A 25431-nucleotide genomic window follows, 5' to 3' on the forward strand; every position below is an offset into this window, starting at 1 on the left:
TATATTTTATAAAATAAACCTTTATAAAGCATGACGTACGGTGATATATGCTTTGTAACACATTTGTAACACATTTGTAACACATTTGTAACACATTTGTGGTGCTTCTGAAGGCATTTAGAAGGCTTTATGAAGCCTTTATTACCTGAACGTCTTTTAAAGTGGGACCGTGTAGTATAGGTTGTGCTTTAATAAGCAATTTTGTGATCATAGTGTATTAAGGGACAAAACGTGGTGTAGATATTGAGAGGGCTGGACAGTAGACGAGGCTCCGGTGGGGTCCCCCGGAAATTCTTCTGACATTTTAAAATGCAATTTCCTACAATTCTACACAGTTTTACATGACTTATTGTGCCTCTCTTGAGGGTTATATGGATTACTTTTTCTGAAAACAGTATAAGTGGAAGGATAAGTGGAAAAATGTGTAGTTTTATAATGCAATTCTACACGTCATCATGAGTCTGAGAGAATATTTTAGCTAAATTCCTGCTACACATTTTGACATTGTAATTCATTCTAGGTCATATTTCATAGAAATCTAGAAACACTGGACAGTTACTTTAAAGGTTGACTCAGTTATAGGGCTTTAAAACTTCTTCAGGATCAGTGTCCCTTCCATGGGACGGTTGAGCTAACATAGGCTAATGCGATTAGCATGAGGTTGTGAGTAACAAGAATATTTCCCAGGAATAAACATATCTGATATTGGCAGAAAGCTTAAATTCTTGTTAAACCTTATAAGTGATCACTGCATCATTATACAATGCACCATCATGCCAGGTCATTTAACACTTAAAACAATGGACAAATAAGATATTTGGCTACAGAAGTGCTTTATGCATTCTGTATAATCTCATTGAAGTGTGTCAGAGAGAGTTTTAATTGCGCAATTGCATGACATTTCACACTCAGAATGTCTACTGAAATGAGCTTTCCATGGTGCCATCGGTCACACAAAAACTCCCATTCCAATAGTCACTTTCCCTGTGACTGATAGGAAACAAATGCATGCTCAGAAATATTAAAATTGCTTCTTGGACTAGGAGTCAAGGGCAGACCATGAAAACAACCAGTACAGGTAATCGGTTTTAAGCCCCTGGATTCGGAACGGCACACTTGATAAACTTGATAAATCAGTTCAACTGGAAATAACTGGGCTTGGGGAGAAACACACTAGTGTTGTGCCAAAGTGACTGGATTTTAAATAGATACATTAAAGGGAATGAATCCAATGGGTCAGGGTCGACTGGCAGTAATTTTGCTGCCTGTTATTGTCAGCAGGAACCCCGCGTAGAGAGCGCGCCTGAAGAGCAAGCTTGTTGCTGGAAAGCATGACGCTCTGTGGCTCTGTCCAGCGTGCACAGTGCTGAAAATATAATAAAGGACAACAACAAGGCGTCTCAACAGAGTTTTCAGTGATGAAGACTTCGAGATGGCAAAAGAAACCCATCCTGTATACCTGTTTGAAGAGATGCCTACATGAAAATCCCTTTCAAGACTGCTGCTTTCTCTCGGACCTGCCGTGATTGAACTTCATCTTCTTCTATTAGGAGAAAGGGAGAGTGGATCTTTTTAGGTGCAAGAGCGGCTGTCTGCAGAAATGCCAGCCAACCTCACCGTCTCAAACAACACCGTGCTAGTTCTGGGTGCCGAAATTAACACCGCACAAACCCGGGACACCGACTATAACTTCCCTGCTCTGATATTCGGAATATTGCTAATTGTGGTCATCATTTGTGGAAATTTGCTTGTGTGCCTTAGCGTGTACAGGGAAAAAGCTTTGAAAACTACAACCAACTACTTCATAGTCAGTCTGGCTGTGGCTGATTTGATGTTGGCAGTTTTGGTTTTGCCACTGTTTATATATGTTGAGGTGAGTAATATGTCTCAAAATGGTATGGTGCCTCAGTCAAAGCCATGCATTTTATTAAGATTAAAACAATGTGACTTTATGATGATGATTCATATTAATAATATTAGTAGTAGTGATAGTATTAATCATTATAATAATTTATGATATTCATTCGAAATGGCCAATTAATTGTGATTGGAAGCTATTTCAAATTAGAGCACATAATGTAACATTGTTTATAATGTAATATAACATCTATCAATCCAAATCACAGATTATGACAGACAAGACCACATGTTATTAACCAATAATATCAATTGTCATTGATATTTTGCATATATAATAGTATGCCATATTTGCACAATTGGTTATTGTCTAACAACCTATCATCTATTGGGGCCAGGTTCATTTACATGTGTTGCAGCTGATGCAAGGGTGAACACTGCACAGAATGGATGATGTGAATGCTGGATAAACACAGTTAGCTCATTAATCCAACGGTTTGCTAAGGCATGTGTGCCTAGATTGCTGCTGTTGTCAAAGCTATTCTGTCAAAACTTCTCATTTGGCTTGCAAACACCACTGAGTATTTGAGACATGACTTCACCAGATCATACTGAATTTTCAACTTCACAAATATGTATACTATTTCTAAGTATTTCAGAAATAATCAGATACGCTTAGATCTACTGTCTATAAGTCATTACTTATAGGGGCAGCAGGGTAGCCTAGTGGTTAGAGCGTTGAACTAGTTATCGGGAAGGTTGCAAGTTCAAAAACCCCGAGCTGACAAGGTAGAAATCTGTCGTTCTGCCCCTGAACAAGGCAGTTAACCCACTGTTCCTAGGCTTCATTGAAAATGAGAATTTGTTCTTAACTGACTTGCCTAGTTAAATAAAGGTAAAATTTAAAAATTTAAAAATTACTGTGGATTAGCAGAATTTCCCAAACCTGTAACTCAATCTAACGCCAACAACCACACAGCTGTAACTACACTGTAGGCATGAACTGTATTTGACCCCTCGGGGGATGCGTGGGTTGCCTCTCCACTGATGGGACCAAAACCCCCTGCAGCGAGTCATTGCACGGCTGCATCCCCATCCGTTCTGCCACAGCACATGCCTCAACAATCGCAGCACAATACACACATTTGTCCCAGCAGGCAGTCAACACTGGGCCGGGGAAATGAGGCTGACTAGCGCCTCCTCTCAGCCCCCCCCCTCCCTCAGCCAGACAGCCACTAGTAGCCAAGAGACCCAGCATAGGAACAATGGTTTTTCACTGACAGAACATTCCATTCCCAGGGTCACTGTCCCAAGCATCACACTGGACACCACTATGGCCCCTTCAAGAGTGCTTGATATAGCAACCAACTGGCCAGTCGGAAAGAGACCATGGATGAATCGATGGATGAAATTGGGGGGTCCTGTTCTAATTCTTTGAGAATGCATCCATCATGCCTCGCATCCCTCCTTATCTCCTTTCCTTGGGGGGAATGCTGATTTAACATGGCTGGTGTAAAATACGATTTATGCTTGATCCGGAAATGTGGTCCGGAGACTCCGTACGTTGGGTGTGAAGCAATTGCGGAGCCTCCGAAGTCCAAGTCAAGCTCCATACCGCATCGCAGTGCACGACCCAAATTTTGTAACAATGTGGAGGGCTCCATATAACTCCGCATTGACATGATTGGTTGACGGTAGGTGGGGGTGGTACGTCCTGTATAAACACAAACTCACTTCCTTGACAACTTCCTTCACAACAGCTCTGCTCTGCTCAATGATGAGCAAGACTTTGAATGCCCTGATTTCTGCAGAGGCCACATCGCAGTAAATGCTGTTTGACTAATACAGAAACCAGATTGACCATAAATCGGCTTTATGATGGAATCTTTGCTTTCAGTGATTCAAGGACTTAAAGAAGGAAACTTACAGAAAAAAAACACATTTTGTGATCACATGTGAAAACATGTTAAAAGCAACATGCAATAACATAAAACTACACATGTGAAAACATGATCTTGTGAAATAAGTGTGACAACATGGGAACATGTGATATCATGAAACTTCACATGTGCTCAAATGTCGCGTGTAAAGATCTGATAACATGGGGATGCAAAATTATAACATGATAAAGTTAAACTACACATGACAACATTTGAACATGTGAAAGCCCAGTTATCAAATTCAATTTAGAATGTTTTATTTTAAAAAGCATAATTGACATTAATTCAATTTAAACAGTCATGGTCCCCTGGAGGTTTTGCCTAGTTCCCGGTTTGTTCCAGGGCCGTCCCCAAGGATGTTTTTAGGACTTCTCTGAACGTTGTGTCATGGTCCCCTGGAGGAGGGGAGGAGACCATGACACAACATCCCAAGAATGTCCTAAAAACATCCCTGGGTGTTGTTTTTGTTTAGTTCCCGAACTAAACAAAAACCTCCAGGGGACCATGACACAAGATCCCAATAACGTCCTTGGGGACACCCCTGGAACTACACAAAATCTCCAGGGAACCATGACACAACGTTTCGAGAAGGTAGTAGAAACGTCTTTGGGAATGTTACTGGAACAAAACGGAAACTTGACAAAAAAGCTCCAGGGGACCATGACACATCAACCCAAGAACATAACTGGATGAGCATGTTAGGACATTTGTAAGATGTTTTCAAGACATTTGTTTTACCAGTCGTCAGGACATCGTGTGATCATGAACTTACTTTAAACCTCCCCAGACCATTACTTATCATGGTTTAGGACCATCTGGGACTGTTCAGCAGAAATAATGTAAAAATCTTTAATCAATGACAATATGATTACATTTGACATGATCACTTAGTACTGACTTGTCAATATGACCCCACCTGGGATTTTAACTTACAGCCTCTGATTTTCCTGCTTCCCCACAAAGTCCCTTACACATTCATTAACAACAGTGCCTTCAGAAAGTACAAGTATTCACACCCCTGAGTCAATACATGTTACAATCACTATGGCAGCGAATACAGATTTGAATCTTTCTGGGTAAGTCTCAAAGAGCTTTGCATAACTGCATTGTACAATATTTGCACATTATTCTTCAAACAATTATTTAAGCTCTGTCAAGTTGGTTGTTGGTCATTGCGAGAAAGTCATTTTCAACTCTTAACATAGATTTTTACGACATTTTAAGTCAAAACTGTAACTAGGCCACTCAGAAACATTCAATGTGGTCTTGGTAAGCAACACCAGTGTATATTTGGCCTTGTGTTTTAGGTTGTTGCCCTGCTGAAAACTGAATTTTGTGTCTCCCAGTGTCTGTTGAAAAGCAGACAACCAGGTTTTCCTCTAGGATTTTGCCTGTGCATAGCTCTATTCTGTTTTCTTTTTATCCTACAGAAATCCATAGTCCTTGCCAATGACAAGCATACACATAACATGATGCAGACACTACCATGCTTGAAAATATGAAGAGTGTCACTCAGTGATTTATTTTGTTGGATTTGGCCAAAACATAACGCTTTGTATTCAGGACATAAAGTACATTTCTTTTCCACATTTATTGCAGTTTTACTTTAGTGCCTATTTGTGACGTAACTACAATGTTGTTGATCCATCCTGTTTTCTCTTATTACAGCCATTAAACTGTGTAACTTTTTTAAAGTCACCATTGGCCTCATGGTGAAATCCCTGAGTGGTTTCCTTCCTCTCCGGAAACCGAGTTAGGAAGGACACCTTTGTCTTTGTAGTAACTGGGTGTATTGATACACCATCCAAAATGGAATTAAAAGCTTCAGCATGCTCAAAGGAATATTCAATGTCTACTTCTTGTATTTTTACCCATCTACCAATAGGTACCCTTCTTTGTGAGGCACTGAAAAACCTCCCTGGTCTTTGTGGTTGAATCTGTGTTTGAAATTCACTGCTCAACTGACCTTACGTATAATTGTATGTGTGGGAGATGAGGTAGTCATTCAAAAATCATGTTAAATACTATTATTGCACAGAGTGTGTCTATGCAACTTATTACTTGTTAAGAAAAGTTTTACTCCTGGATTTACAGTATTTATTCACTTGTCACATCAGAGGGGTTGAACACTTAATGACTCAAGACCTTTCAGCATTTCCTTTTTAATTCATTCGTAGAAAATTTGAAAAACATAATTCCACCTGGACATTAATGGGGTATTGTGTTCATGCCAGTGGGAAAAATCTCAATTCAGTATAGTTTTAATCCAGACTGTAACACAACAAAATGTGGAAAAAGTCAAGGGATGTGAATACTTTCTGAAGGCACTGTATAATACATCTCTGCACTTAGCAAAAGAGTTCCATCTGCATTGCTATTTTAGTTAATCAGTTAATAGTCAGTTAATCTGACTATTCTTTCTCATCATTGATATAATTTGAGGGTTTTATGTATTTTTAACAAAGCTAAGATTTAGTTTTAAGTCCAAAGTCCAAAGGAAGATCGGAATGCCGTAAACCAAGAGATTCAAATCCCAGGTGAGGACATGTTCAATAATAATTGCTGTATAAATTATGGCTGGGCAGTAAACTGTATTTTACTACATAGCAGTAGGCCTGTTGATGCAGATAGGACTGTACTGCGCAGCAGGGCACGAGCAAAGAGCTCAGCTTCAAAATGTTAGTGATCCAATTAGAGAGAGGCTACCTGAGCCCTACCCATACCCTAGTTATTGATGAAAAAAGGTAATCTACCTAGAAATCGGCACAATGCCCAGTGTGGCGAAACTAAAGACTGCCATTGAATCTATTGAAAATAAACTGAACAAAAATATAAACTCAAAATGCAATCATTTCAAATATTTTACTGAGTTGAAGTTCATATAGGGGTACACACTGTCGTACATGTTGATACAGAGCATCCCAAACATGCTCAATGGGTGACATGTCTGGTGAGTATGCAGGCCATGGAAGAACTGGAAAACGTTCAGCTTCCAGGAATTGTGTACAGATCCTTGCAACATGGGGTTGTGCATTATGTTGAAACCTGAGGTGATGTCAGCGGATGAATGGCACAACAACGGGCCTCATGACTTGGTCATGCTATCTCTGTGCATTCAAATTGCCATTGATAAAATGCAATTGTGTTCATTGTCCGTAGCATATGCCTGCACATACCATAACCCCACCGCCACCATGGGGCACTCTGTTCACAATGTTGCCATCAGCAAACTGCCCGCCCACAAGACGCTTTGCACGCTGTCTGCCATTTGCCCGGTACAGTTGAAACCAGGATTCATCCTTGAAGAGCACATTTCTCCAACATACCAGTGGCCATTGAAGGTGAGCATTTGCCCACTAAAGTCGATTATGACGTTGACGAGCACGCAGATGAGCTTCTATGAGACTGTATCTGACAGTTTGTGCAGAAATTCTTCTATTGTGCCAATCCAGTTTCATCAGCTGTCCAGGTGGCTGGTCTCAGACGATTCCGCTGGTGAAGAAACTTGAGACATCTGTGGCATTGTGTTGTGTGACAAAACTGAAAATTTTTACAGTAGCCTTTTATTTTCCCCGGTACAGGGTGTACCCTTGTAATAGTCATGCTGTTTAATCAGCTTTTTGATATGCCAACCCTGTTAGGTGGATGGATTATCTTGATAAAGGAGAAATGCTCACTAACAGGGACGTTAACACATTTTTGCACAATGTTTTAGAGAAATAAGCTTTTTGTGCATATGGAAGATTTCTGGGATCTTTTCTTTCAGCTCATGAAACATGTGACCAACACTTTCCGTGTTGCGTTTATATTTTTGGTAAGTATACGTCATGGTCATAAAATATAATCATTTTTCTAATAAAGGAAAATGTACTTTTTCACAAAATGGCGGCATTCATAGACAAAAACGTGTGGAACAGTGTGGAAATGATAATGAGTGAAGAAAATACAGAAATAGATGAAAATGCAGAGAGATTTTTGATTTTTGGTTGAAGTTTGATTGATAAAACAATCCGAAGAGAGAAAGACCCATTAAAACAACTTAGAATGTATTTGTTGCCACCCTATGGTCATGTACTACTCATATAAATAGCTCTTATTATTCAAAAACATAAAATAACATCATACTGTCAAAAATTAGAACAATATTGTGATGTATTTTGGCCATATCGTCCAGCCCTAGTATAAATAACAATACACAATGTAATCATGTATGTCAAAGTGAGCCAAATATGCAATTCGAAAACCACTCTAAATTAAACACTGTTTGTGTGTTTTCCAACGACTCATTGCAGGGCATCACAAAAATGTGCACGTGAACATTTGAATCCACATGTGAAAGGTTAGGTTCATAAACATGTGAAAATCCATGTGAAGTTTCATGTGAATTATCATCACCTGAGAAATATTCAAAAAACGCATGCCTTTAAATGATATGACATGAGAATTCATGTAATTTTTCACGTGACATTCATGTGGTTTTTCCGTAATGGGAATGATGGAAGGAGAAATGTGTTTTTACATGTTATTGGAACAGAGCCACATGTTACACGTTACATGACAGGGAACACATGTCCCCAACCTGGCAGCCAAATCAGAGAGAAAGACGTTATTAATAACAAGCCAATTAAAATATGTGATTAGAATACCATTAAATCATCTAAATTGTGTCAAGGCCAAAACTTGTCATAACTGACATGTGCTCCACGCCTGCAATTTCCAATCAGCCAGAGGGCCTTCACTCTGCTCAGCTCTATGATAGAGCTGCAGCAGCTCTAATGAGGAAATTGATTTCACACACAGCCAATCTGGTGGGTGCAGAACGCTAGCCAAGGGCGAGACCTTGTGGAAGTCATCAGAGGGCAGGGAGGGGCAAAGGGTAGTCAGCAGACCTTGGCTTTATCTCAATTCATCTTTCCGCGATTCCTTGCATCCTATGTCCTTGCCTCCTTCTCAACCATACCGAAGGAGCATATCGAAGGTCATCACCCTATAGAGACGAGGAGAAAGGCAGCTTGGAATCAAGGAAAGATTGAGAAAGAGACAAAGTTATTTTTAACTTCAGTGATGTTGCCTGTCTGACCGTGTGTGTTTGCTGCTCTGTTTCAGTTCCAGGGTGGTCTGTGGTCACTGAACATGCATGTCTGCGACGGCCTGATGACCATGGACGTGATGCTGTGTACGGCCTCCATATTCAACCTCTGCGCCATCAGCATCGACAGGTTATCGACCTTTAACTCTCTGTTAAGATTCGGTCCGACCTCTCAGGTGGTGGTAAAAGCGCTGACATCAAGTGTGACTTATAACAGAAACAGCCCTGCAATACAAGCATGAGTCGATTCATTGATATCCCCCCCATGATGTTTGAGCTAGGTCAAGTTCACTAAAATAATCTATGGATTCCAATTAACTTTCCTACCCTGTGTCCGAATGTTTGAGCCATTGAATACCAATACTAACATGTTCTCTCCCAAAGCACTTTGCTGGGAGTTGTGCTGGCAGCGTTAGCAGCACAAGGGAGGAGACCCCTGCTGCTTTCGCTATCAGCCCAAGTCATAGGTCATAGTGTCTCCTCCACTAGATCGGATTAGGAAAATAACCATATCTCCAGCAATGACCTGTCATCTCTCTCTTCCCCCTTTCTTCCTGAAACCAATCAGTGTTAACGGAAAGCACAAATGAAGCAGAGAGAGAGAAACTTACAAGACGTAAAACCTCAGGATAAAATATGTTTCCATTTGATAAACTGGTAGCATTTGCATGGGAACATTAGCTGATATGATTATCCTTTTCATTGCTCACTGTTACAACGCCTATCATTGACATTAAGATATATAGGGCCTGTTGAGGTATTTGTTACCTCTGTGTTGCCTGTAGCCAAGAAAACCTCATTAGCATTCACACAAATGGGGATAATATAATTGTTTTAATAAATTAAAGCCTACCAAAGGATCCAAACACATGCCCCTTTCCATAAAAGACTGACCAGGTGAATTCAGGTGAAGGCTATGATCCCTTATTGATGTCCTCTTCAATCAGTGTAGATGAAGAGGAGGAGACAGGCTAAAGAAGGATTTTTAAGCCTTGAGACCAATGACACATTGGTTTTGTATGTGTGCTATTAGGAGGGTGAATGGGCAAGACAAGTGATTTAAGTGCCTTTGAACGGGGAATGGTAGTAGGTGCCAGGCGCACCAGTTTGAGTGTGTCAAGAACTGCAACGCTGCTGGGTTTTTCACGCTCAACAGTGTCCCGTGTGCATCAAGAATGGTCCACCACCCAAAGGACATCCAGCCAACTTGACACAAATGTGGGAAGCATTGGAGTCAACATGGGCCAGCATCCCTGTGGAACACTTTTGACACCTTGTAGGGTCCATGTCCCGAAGAATTGAGGCTGTTCTGAAGGTGTTCCTAATGTTTTTGCACTCAGTGTACACAATATATTTGTGTCAAAGTTAATGTACTAGAACACATGTATCAAATTCATTCCACAGAAGGCCGAGTGTCTGTTTTCGGTCCTCCCTTGTACTTAATTGATGAGTTAAGGTTGCTGATTAGTTAAAAACTCCCCTCACCTGGTTGTACAGGTCTTAATTGGACACACATTGAAAGGGAAAAACAGCAGCCCTCAATGGAATGAGTTTGACACCCCTGTACTATAATAAACAAAAATATAAACGCACCATGGAAAGTGTTGGTCCCATGTTTCATGAACTGAAATAAAAGATTCCAGAAATGTTCCATACGCACCAAAAATATTATTTATCTCAAATTGTGTGCACACATTAGTTTTCATCCCTGTTAGTGGGCATTTCTCCTTTGCCAAACAGCATGATCATTACACAGGTACACCTTGTGCTGGGGACAATAAAAGGCCACTCTAAAATGTGCAGTTTTGTCACACAACACAGTGCCACAGATGTTCCGAGGGAGCGTGTCATTGACATGCTGACTGTAGGAATGTCCACCAAAGCTGTTGCCAGAGAATGTCATGTTCATTTATCTATCCGTAAGCCATCTCCGTCGTTTTCGAGAATTTAGCAGTAGCTCCAACCGGCCTCACAACCGCAGACCATGTGTAACCACGCCAGCCCAGGCCCTACACATCCTGCTTCTTCAGCTGCGGGATCGTCTGAGACCAGCCAACCAGACAGCTCATGAAACTGAGGAGTACTTCTGTCTGTAATAGAGACCAGCCCTAAAAACTAATTCTGATTGGCTGGTCCTCCCAGGCCTCCCCATGACTGTGCCCCTGCTCAGTTATGTCAAATCCATAAATTAGGGCATAATGAATTCATTTTAGTTGACTGATTTCCTTCTATGAAATGAAACTCAGTAAAATCTTTGAAATTGTTGCTTGGTGCGTTTTATATTTTTTGTTTAGTATATAATGATAGATCAAAGGAAATCATTAATGAATGTCTCTCTTCTACAAAGTGAAAACATAGTGAATACAGCTCCTCTCAATCTTTTCTCTGGTTGATATGATTAATTCAGGTTCATCGCTGTCTCCATTCCACTCAACTACAACCTTAAGCATGTTGATCAGAGACAGATCTTCCTGCTCTCCGGCACGTGGATCCTGGCCTTGGCAGTGGCCTCACCCGTCATGTTTGGCATCCAAAACGTCCCGCAGCGGGACTCTACAGAGTGTAAACTGGAGGACGACAACTTCGTGGTCTACTCCTCTGTCTGCTCCTTCTTCATTCCCTGTCCCATCATGCTCCTCCTCTACTGCGGCATGTTCCGGGGATTGAGGAGGTGGGAGGAGGCACGCAAGGCCAAGCTGAGGAGCAGCATCCTGGTCTGTAGGAAGTTCCAGGACGCAACTGCCTCCGTGCCCCCGCTGGACTCCCTGCCTCCTCCTCTACCCCCCATTATCAAGAGGAAGGAGCTCACAGACATGAAGCCAGAGCTAAAGGATATTAATCTGGAAGAGCTGGACCCTTACCCCCTAGAGTCTCCAGACGGCCCCTATAATAACTCCTCACCAGACACACCAGACCGCCCCTATAACAACTCGTTAACAACTACAGAGTACAAGGACGGCCCTGTGCCCACCGTGGTGGCCTACTCTAACATTAGGTACAACCTCCACCCCCAAACCGACCCTCACCAGAAGAAGAGGGCCAAGATTAATTGCCGAGAGAGGAAGGCCATGAAGGTGCTTCCTGTCGTTGTGGGTGAGTTGGATCATTTTTGTTCTCTTATCTGTTTGGTTGGCACTTTGCACTTTTTCTATTATGGTAACACTGTTGGTTGGGCACAGATGCAACTGTTAATGTAACTGTTGTAATAACTAAATGTAATCTGAACAAACCAAGCCACACAACAACCGCAAAATATGAATTGTAAATATGTTCATGGTCAATCTTCTGTGCATTGTGCGGTCTGAGTCATCACCAAGAGAACTAGCCAGATGATTCCCACCCTACTGTTACGCTTTTTTACACCTGAGCTGCACTGGGTCGGAACGCCATTATGGTTATATTATGATACCACAAAGCAGGCGCGAGATATGTGTCAGGAGAAGTACACTACATGACCAAAAGTATGTGGACACCTTCTTGTCGAACACCAAAATCATGGTCATTAATATGGAGTTGGTCCGCCTTTGCTGCTATAACAGCCTCCACTCTTCTGGGTAGGCTTTCCACTAGATGTTTGAACATTGCTGCAGTGACTTGCTTCCATTCAGCCACGAGTATTAGTGAAGTCGGGCACTGATGTTGGACGATTATGTCTGTCTCACAGACAGTATTCCAATTAATCCCAAAGGTGTATGATGGAGTTAAGGTCAGGGCTCTGTGCAGGCCAGTCAAGTTCTTTCACACTGATCTCGACAAACCATTTCTGTATGGACCTCGCTTTGTGCATTGTCATACTGAAACAGGAAAGGGCCTTCCCCAAACTGGTGCCACAAAGTTGGAAGCACAGAATTGTCTAGAATGTCATTTCCCTTCATTGGAACTAAGGGGCCTAGCCCAAACCATAAACAACAGTCCCAGACCATTATACCTCCTCCACCAAACTTTACAGTCGGCACTATGCATTTGGGCAGGTAGCGTTCTCCTGGCATCCTCCAAACCCAGATTAATCCGTTGGACTGCCAGATGGTGAAGCGTGATTCATCACTCCAGAGAACGCGTTCCACTGAAAGTCCAATGGCTGTGAGCTTTACGACACTCCAGCCGATGCTTGGCATTGTGTATGGTGATCTTAGGCTTCTGTGTGGCTGTTCGGCCATGGAAACCCATTTCATGAAGATAACGGCGAACAGTTATTGTGCTGACGTTGCTTCCACAGGCAGTTTGGAACTCCGTAGTGAGTGTTGCAACGAAGGACTGATGATTTTTATGCGCTACAATCTTCAGCACTCAATGGTCCCAGTGAAAAGGGAATATTTCCAGAATTTTGTTTTGTATTTCTGCTTTCTTCATGTAAGTTTAGAAAAGTTCAAATGTGGGGTAGAGTGGCATATCCCATCCCGGCATTGAGGTACAGTTGAAATCGGAAGTTTACATACACCTTAGCCAAATACATTTAAACTCAGTTTTTCACAATTCCTGACATATAATCCTAGTAAAAATTCCCTGTCTTAGGTCTGTTAGGATCACCACTTTATTTTAAGAATGTGAAATGTCAGAATAATTCCACAAGCTTCTCACAATAAGTTGTGTGAATTTTGGCCAATTCCTCCTGACAGAGCTGGTGTAACTGAGTCAGGTTTGTAGGCCTCCTTGCTCGCACACACTTTCTCAGTTCTGCCCACACATTTTCTATGGGATTGAGGTCAGGGCTTTGTGATGGCCACTCCAATACCTTGACTTTGTTGTCCTTAAGCCATTTCGCCACAACTTTGGAAGTATGCTTGGGGTCATTGTCCATTTGGAAGACCCATTTGCGACCAAGCTTTAACTTCATTTGACCCATTTCCACATAATTTTCCACATAATTTTCCTGACACATGATGCCATCTATTTTGTGAAGTGCACCAGTCCCTCCTGCAGCAAAGCCCCCCCACAACATGATGCTGCCACCCTCGTGCTTCACGGTTGGGATGGTGTTCTTTGGCTTGCAAGCCTCCCCCTTTTTTCCTCCAAACATAACAATGGTCAATATGGCCAAACGGTTCTATTTTTGCTTCATCAGACCAGAGGATATTTCTCCAAAAAGTACGATCTTTGTCCCATGTATATTTGCAAACCATAGTCTGGCTTTTTTATGGTGGTTTTGGAGCAGTGGCTTCTTCCTTGCTGAGCGGCCTTTCAGGTTATGTTGATATAGGACTCGTTTTACTGTGAATACAGATAATTTTTTACCTGTTTCCTCCAGCATCTTCACAGGGTCCTTTGCTGTTGTTCTGGGATTGATATGCACTTTTTGCACCAAAGTATGTTCATCTGTAGGAGCCAGAATGCATCTCTTCCTGAGCGGATCCTGAGCGGTATGACAGCTGCATGGTCCCATGGTGTTCATACTTGTGTACTATTGTTTGGACAGATGAACGTGGTACCTTCAGGCGGTTGGAAATTTCCCCCAAGGATGAACCAGACATGTGGAGGTCTTACATTTTTTTTTCTGTCTTGGCTGATTTCTTTTGATTTTCCCATGATGTCAAGCAAAGAGGCACTGAGTTTGAAGGTAGGCCTTGGAAAACATCCACAGGTACACCTCCAATTGACTAAAATGCTGTCAATTAGCCTATCAGAAGCTTCGAAAGCCAAGACAGTTACATCTTTCTTAAATAAACAGGGTCATTATTGGGCCTAACAAGTCATTATAATACCATTTAGCGAATACTGGCTAATTAACTTAAACATAATCCTTTATCCAATCATCATGTAAGGTTTACCTGTGCCCTTAAGACCTAGAAATGATGTTATCCCTACAGCATCACCATTTTGTTGGTGTTCAGCCTTCTGACTGGAAGTATGGAACCATAAATACACCTGAGCAAAGATACTTGTACAGGATAATGTATTATCAAAATTGAATGACAATTATCCGGGGCATGGACATTTCTAGCATTTCACATATTATTCATGCAGTTTCCTTGCCTGTGAGAACTTGTGCAACTGCTTTAAGCCAGATAGCCAATCCTGTAGTCTGTTCCAGTAGACAAACCCACACACACACACACAACCCCACAGGGTACAGGCAGAGGGCATGACAGGAAATCATTCTGGATGATTCTTCCCTTCTCCATGCCAAAATCATACATACTGCAAAGTCGTACACTAAAGGAACAGCACACACACACACAAATGAATACTGAGCAAAATGTCTACTAGGGCAGATGGAGAACAAGGAAAAAGGGGGAGAAAGATAAGGGGGGAGGAGAGGGGAGAAAGAGAGAGAAACACTCAAAGTGACCTTGTCACGCCCTGGTCTTAGTATTTTGTGTTTATATAATTATTTGGTCAGGCCAGGGCGTGACATAGGGTTATTTTGTGTTGTGTTGTGGTATTGGGGGTTTTAGTAGGTATTGGGATTGTGGCTGAGTAGGGGTGTCTAGCATAGTCTATGGCTGCCTGAGGTTCTCAATCAGAGTCAGGTGATTCTCGTTGTCTCTGATTGGGAACCATATTTAGGTAGCCTGGGTTTCACTGTGTGTTTGTGGGTGATTGTGGGTGTTTGTGGGTGTTTGTGGGTGATTGTGGGTGATTGTTTCTGTGTTAGTTGTCACCAGACAGGCTGTATTAGGTTTTCACGTTCCGTTTCTTGTTTTTTATGTTTCGTATTTATCATCATTAAAGATGTCTCGATTTAACCACGCTGTATTTTGGTCCGAACCTTGTTCTACCTCTTCGTCAGAGGAGGAGATAGAAGAGAGCCGTTACAGACCTCGATCAGCCTTGTTTCCTTGTGCCATCTTTGAGTCCATCTGTCCAGGGATGGTGTGGATTAATGGAGTTGGTGTATTTATTGAAAAGGCAGAACTGAAGCATGGCCTATATACAATGGCATTTGAGGATAAAACCCGGTGTTCAAGAAAGTTAATGAAATAGATTTGACATACAGGTTGATCATATCAAAATCCTGCGACAAACAGAAGAAGTCGTCGAGACCAAGGTTTTCTCAAAGTGGGATCAGTGATGGTACTGCATTTCATTTCATATTTTTTATGAATATTACTAACAGATGAAATTACTTTCAACCAAGGAATCCAGGAAATACGTTTCAAGTGTGTCATACAATACAGTGTAACATTATTCATCTACAATTTTGATGGGAGACTGTTACAGAGGAGCGTAAATGTTTTTTTTAGGCAGAATCATGTTGTTGAATTGTATTTAATTGTTGTACGTTTTAATTCTGTAAGGTATTGATTGTTGCTGCCTTCTTGAAAAATAGATTCTGGATCTCAATGGGCTTTTCCTGGTTAAAATGTTCTAAATTATGTTCTTTACCCTGGGCCTGGTTGGCTCACAGGGATATTGGTATCCACACTACTCAATTATCAGTTTTTCAACTCAAAACTAATACCCCAAAATGATATATATATATATATATATATACAGTACCAGTCAATAGTTTGGACACACCTGCTCATTCATGTTTTTTCTTTATTTTGACTATTTTCTACTTTGAAGAATATTAGTGAAGACATCAAAACTATGAAATAACACACATGGAATCATGTAGTACCAAAACTATGAAATAATGCATATGGAATCATGTAGTACCAAAACTATGAAATAATGCATATGGAATCATGTAGTACCAAAACTATGAAATAATGCATATGGAATCATGTAGTATTCAAACAAAAAAGTGTTACAAAATATATTTTGGATTTGTTTTTATTTGAGTTTCTTCAAAGTACCCACCCTTTGCCTTGATGACAGCTTTGCACACTTTTGGCATTCTCTCAACCAGCTAAACTACTCACCTGGAATGCATTTCAATTAACAGATGTGCCTTGTTAAAAGTTCATTTGTGACAAGGTAGAGGTGGTATACAGAAGATTGTCCTATTTGGTAAAAGACCAAGTCCATGTTATATGAAACTGTCTCTCATGAGGACCGCCACAGGAAAGGAAAACCCAGAGTTACCTCTGCTGTAGAGGATTAGTTCCTTGGAGTTAACTGCACCTCAGATTGCAGCCCAAATAAATGCTTCGCAGAGTTCAAGTAGCAGACACATCTCAACATCAACTGTTCAGAGGAGACTGTGTGAATCAGGATTTCATGGTCGATTTGCTACAAAGAAACCACTACGAAAGGACACCAATAAGAAGAGACTTGCTTGAGCCAAGACACACGAGCAATAGACATTAGATGGGTGGAAATCTGTCCTTTGGTCTGATGAGTCCAAATTTGAGATTTTTGGTTCCAACTGCCATGTCTTTGTGAGATGCAGAGTATGTGAACGGATGATCTCCACATGTGTGGTTCCCACCGTGAAGCATGGAGGAGGAGGTGTGATGATGTGGAGGTGCTTTGCCTGTGACACTGTCAGTGATTTATTTAGAATTCAAGGCACAATAACCAGCATGGCTACCACAGAATTCTGCAGCGATACGCAATCCCATCTGGTTTGCGCTTAGGGGACTATCATTCGTTTTTTTAAAAGGACAATTATACAAAACACACCTCTAGGCTGTGTAAGGGCTCTTTGACCAATAAGGAGAGTGATGGAGTTCTGCATCAGATGACCCAACCTTCGCAATCACTTGACCTCAACCCAATTGAGATGGTTTTGGATGCGTGTGACCGCAGAGTGAAGTTAAAGCAGCCAAGACGTGCCCCACGCATATGTGGGAACTCCTTCAAGACTGTTGGAAAAGCATTCCAGGTTTTTTATTTCATTTATTTAACTAGGCAAGTCAGTTAAGAACAAATTCTTACTTACCCGGACAATTATTTCCAATAACCCGGACGACGCTGGGCCAATTGTGCGCCGCCCTATGGCACTCCCAATCACGGCCGGTTGTGATACAGCCTGGATTCAAACCTATCTCAGTGCCTCCAGCACTGAGATAGAGTGCCATTTACCGCTGCGCCACAGGTGAAGCTGGTTGAGAGAATGCCAAGAGTGTGAAAAACTGTCAACAAGGCAAAGGGTGGCTACTTTCAAGAATCTCAAATTTAAAATATATTTTGAATTGTGTGTGTAGCACTTTTTTGGTTACTACATGATTCCATATGTGTTATTTCATAGTTTTGATGTCTTTACTACCATTCTACAATGTAGAAAATATTAAAAGAAAGAAAGATCAAGTAGGTGTGTCCAAACTTTGGACTTCTACTGTATATATACATAAACGCACTGTAATTTAAGCTTTAAAACTGCAAAGTTTTCTCTCTGCCTCACAGCAAAATGTGTATAATTGCAGGATATTAGCTTTAAACCTGCAACAACAAAACATCTCTTTGCCCAGTGACAAAATGTGTAGAATTGCAGGATATTAGCTTTAAACCTGCAACAACAAAACATTTCTTTGCCCAGTGACAAAATGTGTAGAATTGCAGGATATTAGCTTGAAAATGGCAACATTTTCTCTCCAATGCCAAGAGGCCTTTTACATGTTCTCTCCCAGGGCCTGAGATTTGGTTTGTCCAGTCTTGCACTGTAGACGTCATAGTAAAACTCCCTGTAGACTATTTGTATTACACTCAAGTTGTTTTCTGACTATGAGGGGGTCCCTGATGAATTTGCAATCACAAAAGGGGTCCCCAGACCCGAAAAGTTTGAGAACCCCTGATGTAGACTGCAAAGAGTTATGTGGGTAAAATACTTATACATGCCTCAAAGTCAGGGGGTGTCTGACAATAAGGGACTCTCCTTTGAGAGACGACACCATTCCAACCAGCCTCACTCAATCCTCATATCCCTCCCTTTATTTAATAGTCAAATCAAATTGTATGCCACATGCGCCGAATACAACAGATGTAGATCTTACAGTGAAATGCTTACTTACAAGCCCTTAATTAACCAACAATGCTGTTTTAAGAAAAATAAGTGTTGATAATTGATAAGTACATTTTTTATTTATTTTTATAATTAAAGAGCAGCAGTAAGATTACAGTAGCCTCACTACTGTATATACAAGGGGTACGGGCACAGAGTCAATGTGCTGGGGCACAGGTTAGTCGAGGTAATTGTATATGTAGGTATATGTAGGTAGAGTGACTATGCATAGATAATGAATAGAGAATATCAGCTGTGTAAAAGAGGGTTGGGCAATGCAAATAGTCTGGGTAGCCATTTGATTAGCTGTTCAAGAGTCTTATGGCTTGGGGGTAGAAGCTGTTAAGAAGCCTTTTAGACCTAGACTAGGTGCCCCGGTACCCTTTGACGTGCGGTATTAGAGAGAACAGTCTATGACTAGGGTGGCTGGAGCCTTTGGCATTTTGTAGGGCCTTCCTCTGACAGCGCCTGGTATAGAGGTCCTGGATGGCAGGAAACTTGGCCCCAATGATGTACTGGACCATACGCACTACCCTCTGTAGTGCCTTGCGGTCAGAGGCTGAACAGTTGCCATACCAGGCAGTGATGCAACCAGTCAGGATGCTCTCGATGGTGCAGTAGGAGGTGATGATGGCAGGATTGGCAGGAGTGATGGCAGGAGTGATGGAGCTGTCTGGTAGGAAGGAACTCAGAAACACATTATTACATTAGATAAGGCGTTCTTAATACTGGTCCTGGGGGACCCACAAGGGGACCAGGTTTTAATGAGACACCCTACATTAGATGACTTGGACACTTTATCCATAGCTTGAGTTCCTTTTGAGATGGCTGAATTCTTGGGAGGATAAAATCTAATCTGATTTCTGCCTCACATTATGTTGTTCAGCCAAAGGCCTCCCTCCACAGTAAGTGAGTTGGAGAAAGGAAAGCCCAGCTTCCAAAGGGAGTTGATGCTCAGAGCAGGGATGTGTCAAAAATGGCACCTTTATTCCCTATGTAGTGCCATACTTTTGACCGGACCTCTATGGGCCATGGTCAAAAGTAGTGCACTATAAGGAATAGGGTGACATCTGGGACCCAACGCAGACCTACCCAGCATGCAACAGTTAGTGTCTATCTATCTATCTATCACTCATCCTAATGTTCATTCTAGATATTAATAGAAATCCCATCAGCATTTCTGAATTATTCAGCCAAGCAGGGGGCTAGGCAGGGTAGCTTTACACACAAACATAATTCGATCTGGCGCAGTTCTATCAAGGGGCTGACTTCCCCCTACTGTATATCCACCATTAGCATCGTTCTAACAACCCTTTACAATACAGAATGGGGCTGACTTCCCCCTACTGTATATCCACCATTAGCATCGTTCTAACAACCCTTTACAATACAGAATGGGGCTGACTTCCCCTACTGTATATCCACCATTAGCATCGTTCTAACAACCCTTTACAATACAGAATGGGGCTGACTTCCCCCTACTGTATATCCACCATTAGCATCGTTCTAACAACCCTTTACAATACAGAATGGGGCTGACTTCCCCTACTGTATATCCACCATTAGCATCGTTCTAACAACCCTTTACAATACAGAATGGGGCTGACTTCCCCTACTGTATATCCACCATTAGCATCGTTCTAACAACCCTTTACAATACAGAATGGGGCTGACTTCCCCCTACTGTATATCCACCATTAGCATCGTTCTAACAACCCTTTACAATACAGAATGGGGCTGACTTCCCCCTACTGTATATCCACCATTAGCATCGTTCTAACAACCCTTTACAATACAGAATGGGGCTGACTTCCCCCTACTGTATATCCACCATTAGCATCGTTCTAACAACCCTTTACAATACAGAATGGGGCTGACTTCCCCCTACTGTATATCCACCATTAGCATCGTTCTAACAACCCTTTACAATACAGAATGGGGCTGACTTCCCCTACTGTATATCCACCATTAGCATCGTTCTAACAACCCTTTACAATACAGAATGGGGCTGACTTCCCCTACTGTATATCCACCATTAGCATCGTTCTAACAACCCTTTACAATACAGAATGGGGCTGACTTCCCCTACTGTATATCCACCATTAGCATCGTTCTAACAACCCTTTACAATACAGAATGGGGCTGACTTCCCCCTACTGTATATCCACCATTAGCATCGTTCTAACAACCCTTTACAATACAGAATGGGGCTGACTTCCCCCTACTGTATATCCACCATTAGCATCGTTCTAACAACCCTTTACAATACAGAATGGGGCTGACTTCCCCCTACTGTATATCCACCATTTTAGCATCGTTCTAACAACCCTTTACAATACAGAATGGGGCTGACTTCCCCCTACTGTATATCCACCATTAGCATCGTTCTAACAACCCTTTACAATACAGAATGGGGCTGACTTCCCCCTACTGTATATCCACCATTAGCATCGTTCTAACAACCCTTTACAATACAGAATGGGGCTGACTTCCCCCTAATGTATATCCACCATTAGCATCGTTCTAACAACCCTATCCCTCTGATATGGACATGATCTGTTGTAAGTATTTCTGTAAATAGCACTGTTTTACCTACAGTATATCATTAGGATATGATCACACTTCATGATGCAGATGTAATTTAGGCTCAGTGGAAGAAAAAAAAAAACGTAATCCTATCAGCAGGGTCTCTTCAGACTACTTCAATCTGAAATACAGCCATCTGAATGGAGCCCTAAGAGGGTAAACTGTATTTATAGGGACCAATCTTTGATTTTGATTGCGTTTGACTTATTGCTAGCTAGATCTATTCCCACTCGCCACTCAATGATGTCCTCAAAGTAAGACTCATGATATATTTAGCAATTCCTGTGTTATTAAATTGGTTTTGAGTCCCAAATGGCACCCCATTTCCTATAAATTGCACTACTTTTTACCATGGGCCCTGGTCAAAAGTGGTGCACTGTAAAGGGAATAGGGTGCCATTTGAGACCGAGTGTGATCTTATTTTGAGCCAATTTGCTACAGCAGGAGAATAATCTGGCAGCAACAGGAAATGTTAATTGTTATGTGGATTATAATATTACTGGACATTTTTGTAGGGGAAAATCAAGTTTGAAATTTCTAAGTGGAAATGACACATTTCAGAAGCATTGTTAAACCTCAAATGTTCTGCATTGCAGGAAAGTTAAGATCCTACATATGTAGTAATAAAGAGTTTCAAGCATGTGTCAGCCTGACATATAATCGTTTCATAAATGAGAGAAGTCTCAGAGGTATCATTTTACTGCTATCCCTGTGGTTTACGATTTCTTAAGCAGAAATCTAAAGAGCCTCAGTATAAACCTCCCACTTTGTTGTGTGTGTGTGTGTGTGTGTGTGTGTGTGTGCCTGCCTGTGTGTGCGTACCGTGTACCTATGTTCCTACGTTTGTGAGTACCGCGTACCTGTTTTCCTACGTGTGTGTGTACCTGCTTGTGTATGTGCCTGACTGCCTGTATGTGTGTGTCTATTCCATCCCAGGTGCCTTCCTGTTCTGCTGGACCCCGTTCTTCGTGGTCCACACCATGCGGGCCCTGTGTGCCACCTGTTACATCCCCCCATGGCTGATGAGCATCGTCACCTGGCTGGGCTACGTCAACAGCGCCCTCAACCCCATCATCTACACAGTTTTCAACACAGAGTTCAGGAACTACTTCAATAAATTCCTCCACAGCTGCTGTATATACCGATAGACAAGATGAGCACAACTAGCCTGGTCCCAGATTTGTCATCATGACAAGGAACTCCTATGGTCATTGTCATTTCTATTGTCGTTGTAACTCCTATGGTCATTGACAACACAGCAAAAACAGATCTGGTACCACCGCTGATGAATGGACAAAAAAGCACAATGAACAATACCATTGTAAGATGTTACGATATCAAATTTGTGCTTTGCTGTACAGAAAATCTTGCGATTGCATATTTTTCTCCCACTTGGGATTTTATTTTTTTCTGTTGATAAATGCTTGTGATTTATCCTATTGTGACAGCAATGTTGTTTGTCAGCTTGCCATATGTTGTTTCCATGTTTTATGTGGAAAGCTTTGTGGTAAGGAATTGCATTGAATCCCTCCAACTAAAAAAGGTGCTAAGAAATACCAGCAAGGGATCAATTTCTTAGATTATTAGTGGTAATTAAATTGTATCTTTAAGATTACTTATTTTTCTCACTTAAATTAGGACTTCTGTCCCTAAACTGTGTGGACATTAAGGACCGGGGTTAGAACACTGCGTCATTGACAAAAATTAAAATAAAACACTTCTCCACACAACCATGATTATACTGCAAATCCTAATCCAACTCCTGACTGAGTCTGATAAAGATCCCCACAACAAAATTAAACCTCATTCAAAAATATCCTTCTCGCCCATACGGAAATTGAGGCTTTTGACAAACGGACAAAGTCATTTTAAAAAAAGGGCTAAATAACAAATACAGTTTCCTCTCTGTTGCCTAGCAGCGCAAATCATGTATCCAATACAAGAAAAGAAACAACACGAGTTTCATGGTTCAAATCCAAGGAGAAAGCTTTAAGAGGGAGGATGAAATATGATGGAGCAATTTCAGACACCGTCTGCTTGCAATGTGACAAGTATTGACAGAGTAATGTACATTCGCAAGCTTCTCCCCCAGGATGATTGGTCCATCAGCCACAGGTGGGGGACAGAGGTTAGCCTAGCAACAACAACAGGTGGAGAAAGAATTAAAAACATTAGACCTATTTCAAATCAGGGCAGGGGAAACTAGCTCTGCAGCATTTATGAGCTAACATAAATGTCAAATGCAATTCAGGGCATTTAGAGGAGTGACTGGAAATGGTAATCACCCTGTGTATCTATGACTCAGATTACATAATGGGTGTGTGAGTTGGAAGATTTAATGTCAGTCCTTCCATAAACGTTGTTTTTCCACAAACCCCCTTATGACAAGTCTCCCTTACACTATGACCCAAATGAGTTAAGATATTCTCTTTCAGTCTCCTCCAAGACATCAGAAGCAAATTATATTCAAAGATATTCACGTCTATCTCAACTAGGAGAATGGAGATGGCCGTTCTAGAGTTGTTTGAAGGACGGGAGAGACAGCCGAGTGGAAACGTACTTTGGGTCCACTTTGAAATTGTGAAGGTGGATGGACAGACAAGAAAGAGGGATGCATGTCTCTCCCAAGCCAATGCCTTTATGTAGATCTGAGTGTGTCATCTCTCATTACAGTCAGAAACCCACAAAGTATTGGACTGTCTGTCAATAGATGGCCCTTGACAACTCCTCTAACTCCCTCCCCGTGATCCAAAGTAACTACTGGAGTGGGGTTGATTGTTTATGTCAGCAATGTAGAGGGTAGCTTCTCTCAAAATAAACAAGGCAATAGTAAACATGTAGTCCCCCATGAATGATGCAGCGCAAGGGCTTGACATTAAGGTAAATTTGCCAGTGGCACACTTAGCCAGTAACAAGTGAAAATTACTGGCCCGAATGAGACATTTCTGTCCCAGGCCAAGATCACAGGAAAGCAAGTTATGCTAGCAGAGTTTCAATTGTAGGTGATTTCATGTTTCATTTGCAGTCTGGGCAAGTACCTTATAGCCAACCATAAAATCTGACATTTACACTGATTGTTTGGAAAACAAATATAAAACCATCCCCCTTTCAATGATGACATATAGCCTATATTAAATCTTTAAAATGAAATATTCCCCTTCAGAAATTTGTCCAATAACATATTGATGAAAAGCAATATTATCAGACAAGTGTTTTATTTGAGCAAAAAGCATTATCACCTGTCTGATGCAGCATCTTGACTACATGGCTGAAGCATGGGGTTGCTTCTCTGTATTGTCTACCACAATGGGTTAATCATTAGCTAGATCACAGGCTCTAAATATGATCTTGTCGCTTGTTAAATGTCCTAAAAAAAAACTTGCGCAGGCACTAATAAAATCATGTGATTTTTACAGTGTTTATAACTACAGTGTAATTGTGTGAATTTTACAGTGAATATAGGCCTACCGTTTATGCATTCAAATGACTGGTGCGCTTCCTGCGGTTACTTTTATGTTGTCATGCCAGACGATCAAGATTGTAAAACGCTGCCAATTGCTCAAAAAATGTAAGTTGAGAAATAAATAATTCAGCACATAAAAACTGGGGTTCCGCCATTGTATTTTCCCGAGATTGCATTTGGGAATATTGCGCAGTGACTGGGTTTATTAGAACACATTTCTTTCTGCAATCAGCTGTGTGAGAAGTTGTGTGCTCTTGGCACCCTACAGTTGATATTCAGATGATAGTGTAAATAAACATCATAGTGTTAAGAGTCAATGTGCAGCAGGTGGGACGGAGTCAGGTGCAGGACACAGAGAATGAGTAATAACGGACTTTACTCAGCAAAACAACAAAATATTATATAATATATATATAAATATAAGCGACCGCTTAACACAGAACAAACACGCACAAACCCATGGGGGAACCAGAGGGTAAAATAAGGAATTTATGGGAATGGAAACCAGGTGTGTACAATGAAGACAAAACAAATGGAAAATGAAAAGTAGATCGTGGCGGATAGAAAACCGGTGACGTCGACCACCGAACGCCGCCCGAACAAGGAGAGGGACCAACTTCGTGACACAAAGTCGTGACACATAGCTTCGGGAAATATGTTTTCTAAACAA

The 25431-nt window shown here is 41.4% G+C and overlaps 1 protein-coding gene across 1 annotated transcript; it reads left to right on the top strand.

Moving 5' to 3' along the window:
- Positions 1-1400: 1400 nt before the first annotated feature.
- On the top strand, positions 1401-24883 carry LOC112219080 (D(4) dopamine receptor-like). The gene is made up of 4 exons (XM_024380289.1): positions 1401-1873; positions 8904-9016; positions 11294-11979; positions 22235-24883. Exons 1-4 carry the CDS (start codon positions 1601-1603, stop codon positions 22444-22446), a joined length of 1284 nt encoding a protein of 427 aa, XP_024236057.1. The 5' UTR covers positions 1401-1600; the 3' UTR covers positions 22447-24883.
- The last annotated feature ends 548 nt before the right edge of the window (positions 24884-25431 follow it).

This window comes from Oncorhynchus tshawytscha, linkage group LG19, assembly GCF_018296145.1.
Source record: "Oncorhynchus tshawytscha isolate Ot180627B linkage group LG19, Otsh_v2.0, whole genome shotgun sequence".
In the NCBI taxonomy this organism is placed as follows: domain Eukaryota; kingdom Metazoa; phylum Chordata; class Actinopteri; order Salmoniformes; family Salmonidae; genus Oncorhynchus; species Oncorhynchus tshawytscha.